This window comes from Emys orbicularis, chromosome 3, assembly GCF_028017835.1.
Source record: "Emys orbicularis isolate rEmyOrb1 chromosome 3, rEmyOrb1.hap1, whole genome shotgun sequence".
NCBI lineage: Eukaryota > Metazoa > Chordata > Testudines > Emydidae > Emys > Emys orbicularis.
The window spans coordinates 92618004-92632036 of record NC_088685.1 but is presented as its reverse complement, the minus strand read 5'-3'; the positions used below and the strand labels follow the sequence as shown (position 1 = coordinate 92632036).

At 40.3% G+C, this 14033-nt stretch overlaps 1 protein-coding gene across 1 annotated transcript in view; it reads left to right on the top strand.

The window, feature by feature from the left end:
- ROS1 (ROS proto-oncogene 1, receptor tyrosine kinase) overlaps positions 1-14033 on the top strand; it is a 91011-nt gene that overhangs the window by 13540 nt on the left and 63438 nt on the right. Inside the window, exons 8-13 of the mRNA XM_065401421.1 lie at positions 3910-4111; positions 4895-4971; positions 9338-9460; positions 11156-11340; positions 12556-12653; positions 13511-14022. Coding sequence (XP_065257493.1) covers positions 3910-4111; positions 4895-4971; positions 9338-9460; positions 11156-11340; positions 12556-12653; positions 13511-14022 — 1197 coding nt within the window. The remainder of the gene's footprint in view (positions 1-3909; positions 4112-4894; positions 4972-9337; positions 9461-11155; positions 11341-12555; positions 12654-13510; positions 14023-14033) is intronic.

Sequence of the window (14033 nt, the reverse complement as noted above, 5' to 3'; positions counted from 1 at the left end):
GATGATACCATGCTGGGAGGGGTTGCAGGCGCTTTGGAGGACAGTATAGAATTAAAAATGATCTGGACAAACTGCAGAAATGGTCTGAAATAAAGAGGATGAAATTCAATAAGGGCAAATGCAAAGTATTCCACTTAGGAAGGGATAATCAACTGCACAAATACAAAATGGGAAAAGACTTCCTAGGAAGGAGTACTGCAGAAAAGGATCTGGGGGTCATAGTGGATCACAAACAAAATATGAGTCACCAATATAATACTCTTGCCAAAAAAAAAAAAAAAAGCAAACATAAATCTGGGATATATTAACAAGAGTGTTGTAAGCAAGTCATGTAAATTAATTCTTCCGGTTGACTCAGAACTGTTAAGCCTCAACTGGAGTACTGTGTCCAGTTCTGGGCACCACATTTCAGGAAAGATGTGGACAAATTGGAGAAAGCTCAAAGGAGAGCAACAAAAATGATTAATGGTCTAGAAAACATGATCTATGAGGAAAAATTGAAAGGATTGGGTTTCTTTAGTTTGGAGAAGAGAAGACTGAGGGGGGACATGGTAACAGTCTTCAAGTATGTAAAATATTGTTATAAAGAAGAGAGCAATAAATTGTTCTCCTTATCCACTGAGGACAGGACAAGAAGCAATGGGCTTTAAATTGCAGCAAGAGAGATTTAGGGTAGACATTAGGAAAAACTTCCTAACTATAGGGTGTTTAAGCACTGGAACAAATTACTTAGGGAGGTCGTGGAATCTCCATCATAGGAGTTTTTAAGAAGAAGTTAGGCAAATACTTGTCTGGGATTGTCTAGATTATATTTAGTTCTACCTCAGTGCAGGGGACTGGACTACATGACCTATCGAGGTCCCTTCCAGTTCTATGTTTCATGGGTGACCCCCAGTTCTTGTATTATGTGAAGGGATAAATTACATTTCCATATTCACTTTCTCCACACCATTCATAATTTTGCAGACCCCTTAATCATCTCTGGTTTAAGATAAAGAGTCTCAGTCTTTTTAATCTTTCCTCATATGGATGCTGTTCCATATCCCTAATCAGTTTCTTTGCCCTTCTCTGAACCTCTGCACCAATATTAACATATCTTTTTTGAGACAGAGTGACCAGACCTGCATGCAATATTCAAGGGGTGGGCGTACCATGGATTGATATAGTGGCATTATGATGTTTTCTGTCTTATCTATCCCTTTCAGAAGCATATGTTCATTATATGTTGTAAAATTGCAGACTGCTAGGTAATATTACTACAGACTCTTTAGCTTAATCTGAAAGAGTTTGGGCTGAATTTTCAGTTATGATTCCTACTTAGTCTCCACAAAAAGGCATATGGAAGTGTTTGCTTCTTCAAAATTATGAGGGCAGATTGGATCGTTGGGTGCTCAGTTACCTGATCTGTGTTCATGCAGCTTTTTGAATGCAAATGCTTTGATGATTATTTTTGTAGACACAACTGATGGCTGAAACTTTTGGCCTTGATGGGCTAGTTTGCATTTCTAAAGTTTGTTCAAGTTAAAATGTATTTAACTGCAGCAATAGAATGGAAAAAGCACGATAATTTATATTTCTCTGCAGTAGTGAGACAAAGATGACTCATAATCCATTTGTTTGACTCAAAGTGTCACTAATGACCCTCTGAATGGGTTTCCATTTTAAACATTTATTTTCAGGTGTTTACAAAGTTTTAAAATTACAACAATAAGGTTGAAAGAAAAAGAGGAAAAGCTACGTGAGTAGGAATGGGCTAAACCTATCTGAAAAAATGCAAATCTCTCCATCACACATGTAGCTTTAATCACGTATGCTTACAACATTCCTTTTTAAATGAAAGGGCTGTGGGCAGAAGAGGGAGTAGATATTGTATGTATATTTTCTAACCTTTAAGAAGGTTAACCTTTTTTAACCTTTGATCCATTTGTATGCCAGTGTAGAGAGTCACATGCTGCTAGTGTGTCTCACCATTTTTGCTGTGCTGTCTCTAGTTTATTTTCCCCTTTATGGTCTGTTAGGTGTAGATGTTAACAACTGCCTCATGGGGTGAATGCATTGCGCATTCAGAACTATCATATCTCTTACATAATTATATTTCCACTTGTTTGCATGGTGAGCTTCTGTGGCTTGTGACCATTGCAGTGTGAAAGTCATGTCTTTGTTCTCAAATGTAATTTTTCAGCCCATCTCTAAATGACTTTTTTGGGCTTTTGCATTGACAGTGATAGCATTTTTAGCACATCTTCTTGCCCTTGTAGGGATACATAGGGAAAATGCCAAGTCTCTTTTACCTCTGAATATTATCATGTATATCCAAGGTATATATAGCAAGAAAAAAATCAGTACAAAATATATTGTACCCACCACCAAACAAAATCCACAGTGACTTTTAGGTGAGGTTCAGCGCACCAGGGCAGGAAGAAACTATCAACTTAGTAACATTCTTGCTATGCAAAGAAGCAATTTTAGTTTAAGCAAATTTCACAATATTTGCCTGCAATTTGGCTTTAAGTAACCATTTGACTCAATGGCTACTTTATCAGTTTGTTATAAAACGGAGATAAGAAATGACGCACTAACTGGAGCATTCAGATAGAACCAGCTTCAGGATATGAGCTCTCCTTCAATTGGTGATGTAGAACCTGCTTCACATAGATAGGAAATATGCTTATATATATGAATAAGACATAGTGAAGGTACACCTTGTTACTTTTTCAACTCACATCTAATTGCATGTTAAATCTCATCCTGTGGTAACACTGGAAGTCACCGGAGGTTTAAAGTTCCCTGTATTTGCAGAAGTCTTCTTCCTAGCATATGCACAACATGTTTCACGTGGCACATGACCAGGATTCATCACAAAAATTTGGTCCACTGGTTGGATTATTAGCTTCCCTGGCTTGGGCTGGGTACCAACAGGGAGTGTGACATGAATGCTGATCTATGCTCCCCTTTGCAGAAACTGATATTGGTGTTCAGTAGGGGAAAGGAGAAATAGTACTTGTTTTAGGCTTTAGGCTTCAAAGCTCATTGAAATCAATGTGAGTCTTTCCATTCTATTCTCTGGGTTTTGGATAAGGGCAGACCCTTAAGCAACTATAACTAAAGTGTTAGTGCAAACTCTTTGTTTGAGGCATAAAAAGAATCTTTGTTCAAGTTCCTTTTTGTTGCATTCACTTGTATTGCGCTGGTTGTGAACCTGTTATGTAAATCACTAGGTTATATTTAAATTAGACGTGGCTGACCCTCAAAAGATTCAGATGTTTAAGTGGCTAAGTTTCTAAAAGTTTAGATATTAATAGTAATAATGAATTTAGATGTATATAGCGCCTCTCATGCTGAAGGAAATGGGTAAATGCTTTCAGAACTAAAGGCAGCACTTTAGAAAATTAGCCTAAGGTGTAGGCTACATTTTGGAGGTAGGACGACAACCAAATGGGTGCACAGCACTTTGTACAATGGAGTGGGAGGGGAATTTTGTCTAAGGACATACATGTTCTTACAAAAAGTATCACAGGATCTATAGTAACTAGTCACAGCAGATAGCCCCTTAGTTTTTAAGGTCCCCTCTGAAGCCCCCACACATAAAATTATGTGGTTCTAATTTGTCTACCTCATAACGATGGAAGGATGGGCTGACTTTTGGGATTTTGACCCATGGCTTCAGGTGATGTGGTGACAAAACAATAAAGTCTCACGCAAAATTTTCCTTCTTTGGCTTATGATAAACACTGTGACCCAGGAGTGCATGGTATGGCCAAGAGGAATGTGGGATTGATAAACCTATTCATATGTTTTTCCAATTAAACAGAGATGATTTTTCACCCCCCCCTCATCTTCTCCCAGCCATCCCCCAAAAATCACATCTGAAAAACCAAGTCTACAGCCAGTGATTTCTGTCTTTTGCAGTTCCTGTTACAGCTCCTATCATTAAAGATATTCAAAGTTCGGGGTCCGACACCGTGGAAATTAGTTGGTCTCCACCACTTTTCCCCAGTGGATTGATTGTTGGATATAATTTACTGTTAACCAGTGAAAAGCAGGAACTGCGCACAGCATCCAGAGGTCAAAGTTTCCAGTTCTACTCCACCTTTCCAAACACCACTTACAGGTACAAAAGAAAAGGTGATCAGCTGGACAGAGTGTGCCCTTAGTGTCATAAAGCAGGCAGTAGAGTTCCTACAATCCAGAAATCTGTGTGTGTATGTGCGGTGAAGGTGGTTCTGACTGGCAGAACAGAGTGCACATTAACACTGCTTTTGCAGAATCAGTGGGCAAAATTCTCTTCTCAGTTGTGCTGTTGTGAAAATTGGCGTATCTCAATTTAAATCGATGGAGTTGTTTTAGATTTCCTCATGTATAATTGAGATCAGAATTTAGGCAAAAGCAAATCACTTTGGGGAGTGGGGTGACAATCTGATGCAGTGCCAGAATGTGGAATTTTGAATTCAGTAACCTTTATATTTTTATTTTTTCCCCTCGTGGTGCACATTTCTGTTGTGTTCAGAGAATTATAGGGGAGCCCTCTTCTAACTGATTTAGTTAAACTGAAGGGAAATTTACAAACGCTAAACTCCAAATGGCCACGTTCTGCTCTCAAAGGTGACTATAGATCTTCCCTTGAGATGAAACTGAGTTGCCCACATAACTCTGAGGGCAGCATGTAGCTATGTAATTTATTAGATTGTGTTACCTTATCTTGCAAAGCTAGTGAGTTCAACTCCTCATCTGATTATATTTTTATTAGAATTTGTCCCTGAATGACTTTGTTTAAACAGTTTTTTCCACTGAAGGAGAAACATGATAAGCACGTGAGACTCAATTGTTCTACTTCAGAAGGCATTTTTTCAAGCATTTATAACGTTCCGTAAAATCTCTCTTTGATTTACTATAGGTTTACCATCGTAGCAGTAAATGAGGTTGGTGGCGGGCCACCCGCAGAAGCTAATATCACTACTCCAGAACCCACAGGTACACACGCAACATATTCCTTATAGTTTCCTGGTAACTGGTAACTCATTCTGATTCACCTCGATTATGGGATGTACAGCAGACTAGAATGATAGTTAGACTGTATGCTTTTTGGGGAAGCGACTGTCTTCTACTCTGAGTTTGTACAGCACCTATACAATGGAGCTCTGTTTTTTTTGGTCTCTAGGCACTACCGTAATAAACGTAGTAACAACAACAGGTTGGTTGTTGGTCACAAAAACTCAGGCTGGTACAAGTGACAAAAAGGTGAACCAGTATCAAATGGGTGTGAATGAGACACCCAAGTCAAATATGACGACAATTACTGAAAATCTTATTCGTCATATAAAAAAGTTCTACCAATCCCAAAGGATCGGACACATTACCTCCCAGGTTAATGAATATTCCAGATCTTACCAAAATACATGTTTACAGCTAATTCTTATTAACTAAACTAACATTTATTAAAAAAGAGAGAGAGAGTACAATTCTTGAGGTTCAGATTCATAGCAGAGATGGTGAGCTTTGTAGTTGCAAAGAGTTCTTTCAGAATTAGTTCATAGGTTATAGTGCAATATTTATATTCAGAGTGGTCCAGTCAGAATTGGGATCTCAGCCCTATAGCTTGAGCTTCCCCTGCATGAAGCATCAAGCAGATTGAGATGACAAAATCAGGCCCCAAGCGTCTTATATACAGTTTCAGGCCTCTTGTGACAGTACTTAGGTGAACAATAGGCACTCATGGGGACTTTGAAGTGGACCCATTTCCTAAGCATCACCAGTAATTATCTACACGGATTAACATATGGCAATTGCCAGTTTCCCATCATTCTCAGGTGATTTGCTATACATTTCAAAGAGAGATGAATACTGTACAGCGATATCCTATGTTTACAGTTCATTTAAATGTTAAGGTCTCCTTTTGATCTCTGAATTAACAGAATACAACATAAACAGGGACTGTTTGATTACATTGTTAATCTCTATCATTATATATGTTAACCTCTATCATTATATATGTAAAAACACAAAACTACAAATATTATCTACCAATATGTCTTTAAGGGTTGAATTTATCCTGCAGGATACTTAACCGTTTCTGGCCAAGTGTCACAAACAAATTTCATATTAGACTTTCAAGTCAAAAATTCCAGAATGATCTCATGCAAAACAACATCAGATCATATCCTTTTTTTTGCTATTTCTCTTCTTTTGTTCTTTTTTTCCACTAATGGCATTTCATTAAACAAAAAACAATACATTATAGCCACCTATCTATATGAGTCTCTTAAGATATTTTACAAATATTAATTTATTCCCAGGGAGAAATATATTAAGATAGAGTTATGGATGGGAATAAAAGCAATGTTACCAAACTGAAAAAACTAAATGCTAGAAACTCAGGAAATTCTCCATGAAGGTTACAACAGTAGCCTTAACTCTGTTCCTAAATCCTCACCCACCTTCCACCTTCTGTGGGTTGGAGACACTGAAGCTATGTCTACATTAGTGCTTTTTAAACTCATGTTAGTTGATTGCCAATTGACTCAAGTTGTCTAACACACTGGTACATGCTGGACTGGACACTCAACTAATATTTGTTCCAGGGTTAACTGAGCCCTGATCACAAATATATGTGTGTCCTGAAACCAGCATTTGTGGAGTCTCCAGATTTGGATGCACCAATGGTTTGGTTAACTTAAGTAAGTGACAACCAATTAATTTTAATTAAAAAAATCTCTAGTGTAAACAAACCCTCAGTAGCTGCCACATCGGACTTTAGTTTGCCCATTTGCATATCTGAATTCTAACAATATGTATATGATTTGTATGATGATATAACTTGGACCTCCTCGAGCCTATGTCCAATACAGAATGGTTTTTGTTACATAAAGGAAGATCTGAGTACTTAGGAATTGAGCCCCATACGTTAAAAAGATTGTGTCTGGCCATTGTGCAGGTATATGGGTATGGGGCAGAAGTATAGGGGTTTAGCTACCACAAAGATTGCCTTACCCTTCAACACTACCTGAGAGAACTGTGTTCCTTGGGGAGGATGTAGCTGACTAGGTCCAGGTTCCAAATATCAGGCCGTGGGAAGAGAGCATTCTTAGAGCTGGGATACTGGTTATGGAGCTCTTTGCCAGAAGGAATCAGACTGAGTCCAAGCCTGATTGCGTTCAGATCAAAATTCAAAACATGCCGTTTGATACAGCCCACAGAACTGATACTCTTTAAAAATATTATAACAATAATTCTGAAACATGCAAGCAAACCAAACTACAAACCCTGCAATCACAAAGCCATTCTCCTCTGCTCTGGAAGACTGGAGAGAGAAAAACCTTCCATTTTGGACTTTGGGCAATTTTGTGTAGTGCTTACATATAACAGTGATAGTTGTTATATAAACCTCACAGAGAAGGAAATTGCTTCCTCCCTGCTCCCTACACAGAAGTCAGGTGAAATTGCTGTCTCTACGCTTCCCCTTCTCTAATCACTAGGCAACATTTCCTGTACTGGAAGACAGAATTTGCCTGTACATGAAGGCATTGGGCCTGATTTCCCACTGTATTACCCTAGTTTTGAAATGAATGAAATTATACCTGTGTAAAACTAGGGTAACACAGTGGCAAATCAGACCCAAGATCTTTGTTCCTTATTTCACCCACTGCTTCTGATCTAGCTGAAGATCATAGTTCTCATCACAATATTTTCCCCAGCAAGAACCTCATTTCCCTTTCTCTCCCAACTTCCTGTCTCACTCTCGGGGGTTGCTAGGTAAGGTGAGCTCATTTAAATAACACGTGTTATATCACAGATAAATCCAAAGTTGTACATCTAGTAATAAAGAATGTAGGTCATTTTTATAAGATATGGGACTGTATCCTGGAAATCTGTTACTCTGAAAAGGACTTGGGGGCCATGGTAGATAACCAGTTGAACATAAGCTTCCACTGCAGGGTCCAGTCCCCCCTGCTCCATGACTCTTTAATTATTTATCCACAGTAACAGCTTCAACAGGAGAGACTGATGGAAACCCATATCAAAATATCTCATAGCCCAGTGGTTAGGGTTGGTTACAGATCCCTGTTCAAAGCCCTGTTCCTCCTCAGGCAGAGGGGGGACTTGAACAGGGGTCTCCCAGATCCCAGGTGAGTACCCTAACCACTGGGCTAAAAGTTATGAGGTGGGTTCTCCCCCTCCTGGCTGTTTTGTGTGAACTCTCCTGAAGGGCCCAATCCAGTAGGTGTGCTCAGAGGGCGTCTTCTGGATTGGGCCTTGCATACGATTTATGTGGCTGAACGCTTTTTGTCCCCTGGTTTGTGAATCACTCTGGAGCTTAGGTGGGAGATAAGTGCCCAGACTCCTAGAGGAAGGCACTCAGGGGCCAAGATGTAGGTACTGAGGGAACTTTTTACTGCAAAAACTTAAGTGCCAAGTGAGTTGAGGCACCTAGAGGGTTCAGCAGGACCTTTGTACATCGCAGTGGTCCTGAGACTGGGACTTGGGTTCCTAAAATAGGGACTGACAACTAACATCTTTTGTGCATCTAGGCTTACGTCCCTCAGGTGTCATTGGAAATCAGTAGACCCTCAGTGGTTTTTGCTAATGGCTAAGAAATCCATTGCAGATTACTGAATTTTGCAAGTTAGTGAGTATGCGAACAGACCAAACTATATGGATAATACATCACCACAAAATGTACTTTTTCCATTTATTTAACAGGTTTAGTTTTAAGAGAGGCAAGTTGGGGGAGGTAATGTCTGTTATTGGACCAGCTTCTGTTGGTGGAAAGGACAAGCTTTTGAGCTTTCCAAAGTTCTTTCTCAGGTCTGGAGAAGGTGACCAGAATGTACACACTGAATACAAGCTGAGATAGATAGTTAAGTATAAGGGGTTCACACATGGTGTACGAGACCACTTAAAATGAAGTGGGCAGTTAAGGGTTAGCAGGCAATTTTTCCAGACTCGAGGAAAAGCTTTGTGAAGCTCGAAAGCTTGTTCCTTCCACCAACAGAGGTTGATCCAATAAAAGATATTACCTCACTACCTAGTCTCTTTCATATCCTGGGACCCACACAGCTACAACAGCACGGGGTTAGTTTTAGTCAGTGATGATAAGCTGCGTAGCAAGAAAGTATATATTTTGCAAAAGTTGTCTAGCCTTAGTAGTTTTGCATATCATTACAGCACTCAGGAATTATGTTTTTGCTGGATGTGGTGGTGGACAGCCTTGTGTCTGTGGATGTGTGTGGGCATGCAAATAGTATATTGTGGATTAACAATATGCAAGTTAGGAAAATTGCCCTCTGATTTTCATTTCTGTTTTCCAGCTTAATTTTAAAATTGTCTTTTTAATTGTCAGTTAAGGAAAAAGTGAAATGGCTCTTTCTAGCCAGAAACCAATCTCTAAGAAAGAGATCCATGGAATCTTTCTTGGAAGTCGCACAATGTCTTCAGAATGATGTCATACACCACAGTATTACAGGTTAGTTCTTTCTCTTTCTCTCTCCACCATAGATACTGATACAGCTCCCACTACTGCATTATTCAAGTGCCTACCAAACACCAGTGTGAGGTAGGAAGGTTGTCTGAGACACAGTACAGAGTTATCAAAAGAGCCTCTCAAAAGTGACTTGGGCACTTAGGAGCATAAGTCTCACTGCAAGGCAGTAGAACTAAATCCAAACTCACTTGAGTGCTTTTGAAAATGTTATCTTTGGGAGATTAAGTGGTTTTCCCAAGGTCACCCAAGAGATCTTTGGTGGAACCTTGAACTGAAGTAAGATCTCTTGAATCCCAATCTCATGCCTTATAATTACAAGACCTTCACTCCTCCATGCAGCTGCACTCTCCTCATGTGGGTGATCTCAAACTCTTTTACCCAGCCATCTGAAATGATTTTAGATACCAGTCATATGGTATTGAAGGAGTTCAAGGGGCACCAGGAATCTGTCGAATGAAATTGTGGAAAGAGAGGCAAAAAAGAAATCTGGTGGGTGAGATTTAGGGCAATGTGGAGGGAGGTTTGCTATGGGTGGCAAGCTTGTTAGGCAGTTGAGGGGCTCAGTGAAGAAGGAGGAACCAGGAGAGAGAGAAATCTCACAATGGTCAGGTGTAGGTACGGCTCAACAGCTGAAGATGTTGTGCCTTTGCAAATGAAATCTCTGAAGTTTCTGATGTTCACTGGGCCATAACCAGAAAGGAAGACAGTAGAGGGGAGTGTGCTCTCAGGGATGTTGACATACTGGGCCAGTTTCACTCCTGGTTTATTCTGGTTTCTGGCAGAATAATATCCTTTAGGGGTGTGTATAGATAGAGGGAGAGAAAAATGGCCGCAATCAACCTTGACCTGGTGGAATACATGAGGGGGCCAGCACCCCCCAGAAATGGTCAGCGCTGCAGGGAAAAGGATGTGGCCGGAAGACCTGGAGAATGTGCTGATTCAGCCCCTCCTGCCTCAGCAGTATATGGCTATGTCGTCACTGCAGGTTAACCAAGAGTTAAGCAATCATGGGTTAGTCCGTGCATGGTAGCGTAACGGTTTAGAGCGCAGCCACATTGTCTATAGCTGCACGCAGCTGAAACACCCTGTGTGCACTGGTGCTTTTTCTGGGCATGAGACATTAGATAGGTATCTGGGCGCATATCCTAACAAGGGTGCCTACAGGGCTCCTTAGGATGCTATACCCAGCAGAAATGAAAGCTGCCTCAGGCTACAGTAATCTCCCATCACATGCTGGTGGTGCAGAGACTGGTAGTTCTCTGATGGGGGATGAGCCCCCACCTTGGAGCAGAGTGAATTGTGCTTTGTGTGGTGAGATGCAAATTGCGTCTCTGGGCACCAGGTAGGGTGAATTGGTGTCGATCGATCTGTCTACCTACTAATTTGTCTTTCTAGCTAATCTGTTCATTGGTTTTCTGCAGTGCCCACTGTAGTATCAGTTCTAAGGGCCGTTGTGTACAATCGTGCCACTTTCAAGGATTGTGGGAAATATTGTATAGTATGGGAATAAATACTAGAATTGGGGGAGAGAAATGTTAATATTTTTTCGGGTCATGTAAGGTTTCAGATTGAGAGCTGCCCACCGCATTCTATGACATAATTTTTTAAAAGTAATGAAAAATCAAAATGTGTTTTTCATATTAACCTTGTGTGTGTGTGTTGTCTTGCTGTTTCTAGGGATTTCTGTGAATATTTACCAGCAGGTTGTCTATTTCTCAGAGGGAAATTCTATCTGGGTGAAAGGAGCTGCCAGCATGTCTGATGTGTCTGACTTAAAGCTCTTTTATGCTGGCCCAGGGAAAATTACATCAATCTCAGCAGACTGGCTTTACCAGCGGATGTACTTTGTCATGAATGAGAAGGTTGGGCTCTGGAGCTTAATTATTTTCTTAATACTTATGAACTACTAATGTGTGCCCTATTTTACATATGGCAATAAAGAGCTCAGGGATTATGGTAGGGATGTATGGCGTACTGTTGACTATTATAATGTTTTTATTTTTAATGTAATAAATTTTTTTGTCAAAGAAATAGGACAAAATAGTAATACCTGCCTCACTGTGGTCTACAGGCGTCTCAGGTCACATTAAAAGTAAACTGACATCCTAGAATTCCAGCTTCTTAGCTAATTTTTATCGTGAAAGAAAGTCATGTCATTTCTGACACTGACTCCACCTGTGGCTTAGGCCTTCGGTGGCAAGTCATTTAATCTTTAGATCTCAGTTCCTCATCTGTACAGTGCTTTCTTACTGTACCTTGCAGGGGTGTTGTGAGAATTAGTACGTTAATGATTAGAATGCAGTTTGAAAGTGATAAGAGATATTTAAGTACTCAGTATTTTCTTGTGATAATGAAGGTGATGCAGGGTCACAGCTGTTTTTTCCTGAGAGAAAAAAATAGATGGCAACCCTGCGTTTAATTCTTCACTCTTGAAACTTTAATGACTTTAGAAGTGAGGTCCTGGTCTGGCTCCTTTGCTCCTCTCATGCATATGAGACAAAGGGGGAGAAAGCTGCTATAAACAGGGATTCCTTGTGCCAGTGCCTTGCCACTCCATTCGCCACTTATTGCCCAGGGTGCTTATCGGTACAGGATGAGATGTGGCCACAGATGTCTGCACTCGTGTAGCCTTAGGTGAAAACAATGGCTGTAGGAGTCCATTGCAGCTAATGTAAGTTAAAAAGGGTATGAGGCCAAACTGGTCCCAGGCTGCTCGCAGGATCAGCACAAAGGTAGTTGTAAACCACCACCTCCCCTGCCCTGTCAGATTCTGCTCAAAGCATAGCTTGACTGGATCCCAAAATCTGGCCCTTCGTTTTCCTCCAGCTTGAAGACCGTGAGGTAAGTGGATAGTGAATGGACAATTCCTTCATGGTAAGCATTAACGGAAGGCTTGGCACAGTGAGCAAGCCTTGTAATTGAATGACTGGAAATGTAGGTGCTTAGAAGTGCTTGGAAGTGCCTTAGGTTATTGTCTGTCTCTGTTCTCCCCTGTAGGATGCTCAGGTCATGTTGCTGCTCATCAGTAAACATGCTACTGATACATAAGAGCCTTTCTCTTTATTCTGATTCTCTAGGTATGTGTCTGTAATTTAGAGAACTGCACAGTAGCTGAAGATATCACTTCTCCTTCCATTACCTCCCCTAAGAAAATTGTAGCTGATCCATATAATGGGTAAGATTTTTCTCCTTTGATGACTTGGTGTCAGATGGGCTGTTGATCTTTTCGGCAATCGTCTTCACTTGGTTAGCTATCTAGTCGCTAACCTCTTCAGAAACTGCCCCCTACCCCCCGGTTGTACAGACTGCCAAGCTTGCTCCTCTGTTATTCTTCAGCTTGCTCACTCCTCAACACGTTTGATTTGTTTCAGTCAGGGTATGAAGTCTTTCCAATGTGTGAAGTGTTTGGAGGCATTGTATTTTTTTTTTAAAAAGACATTGAATTTGTTCATCAAAACAATTATTTGAATTTTAAATGTCTGTGTCTAACATTGGATCTATTATTTGAGTGCTCTTTTCATTATTTTTATCATTATTATTTGATAACTGTTATCACCTAGGAGCTCTAGTTGTGGATCAGGACCTCATTGTGCTAGGCACTGTACAAATACAACAAAAGACAGTCCTGCTCCAATGGGCTTATAATCTAAGTATAAGACAAGAGACAACAGATGGTTACCAACAGAGGAGGGTAAGAGCACAAGGAAACAAGAAGGCAATATTGATCAGCATGATAGGCTCAGCACACCAACTTGACTGTTGTCAAGTTTTGTTAAGTTTTTCTTATATAAATCATGGGCCAAACCCTCAGCAAGTGTAAATCAATGTAGTTTTATTTTACATTGGCTGAGAATTGGGCTCCCTGTATTTAATTTTCATAGGATATAAATAAATATGAACCAAAATAATTTCCCTATATTTTTTTAGAAGGACAGGTGTGTCTCTGAGCCAATAGACCACTAAAATATCAGTGACTCATCTACACTGTGTTGTATGGTGTAACTACTGTGGGCTGTTTTGTTCCATTGTTAGGTATGTCTTTTATCTGCTGGAGGATGGAATTTATAGGGCAAGCCTCCCAGTCTATCCTGGTCAGGTCCCTGAAGCTTTGCCAATTGTGAGAATCGACGCTCTGCAAGACTTTGTGATAAACTTCCTGTCCAAAAGACTAATTTACTTCAACAAAACTGATCAGTCCTTTGTGTCTGGTTTTCTGGATGGCTCAGAATTTAACATCCTGCGACCTCAAGTTTCATTTAGAGACATAGAGAGCTTTGTTTATGAGAACAATACTTTCGTTGTCACAGACGGCAGGGCAGTTTTCCGTGAGGAGTTGTCTCCAACTGGGATCAAAGCCTTTAATGAATTTTTGGTGGATTGCGATTTTACCCAGGCCGATTATTTTGGATACAACAACTTGCTTTCTTATGGTGCGGCAACACAGCCTTATCCTTTGCCAACTCATCCTCAGCTTGTCACAGTGCTGTTTGGATCAGACCAAGCTGTGGTCTGCTGGAGACCACCTCAACCTACTATTGGAACCAGTAAGTTCTAT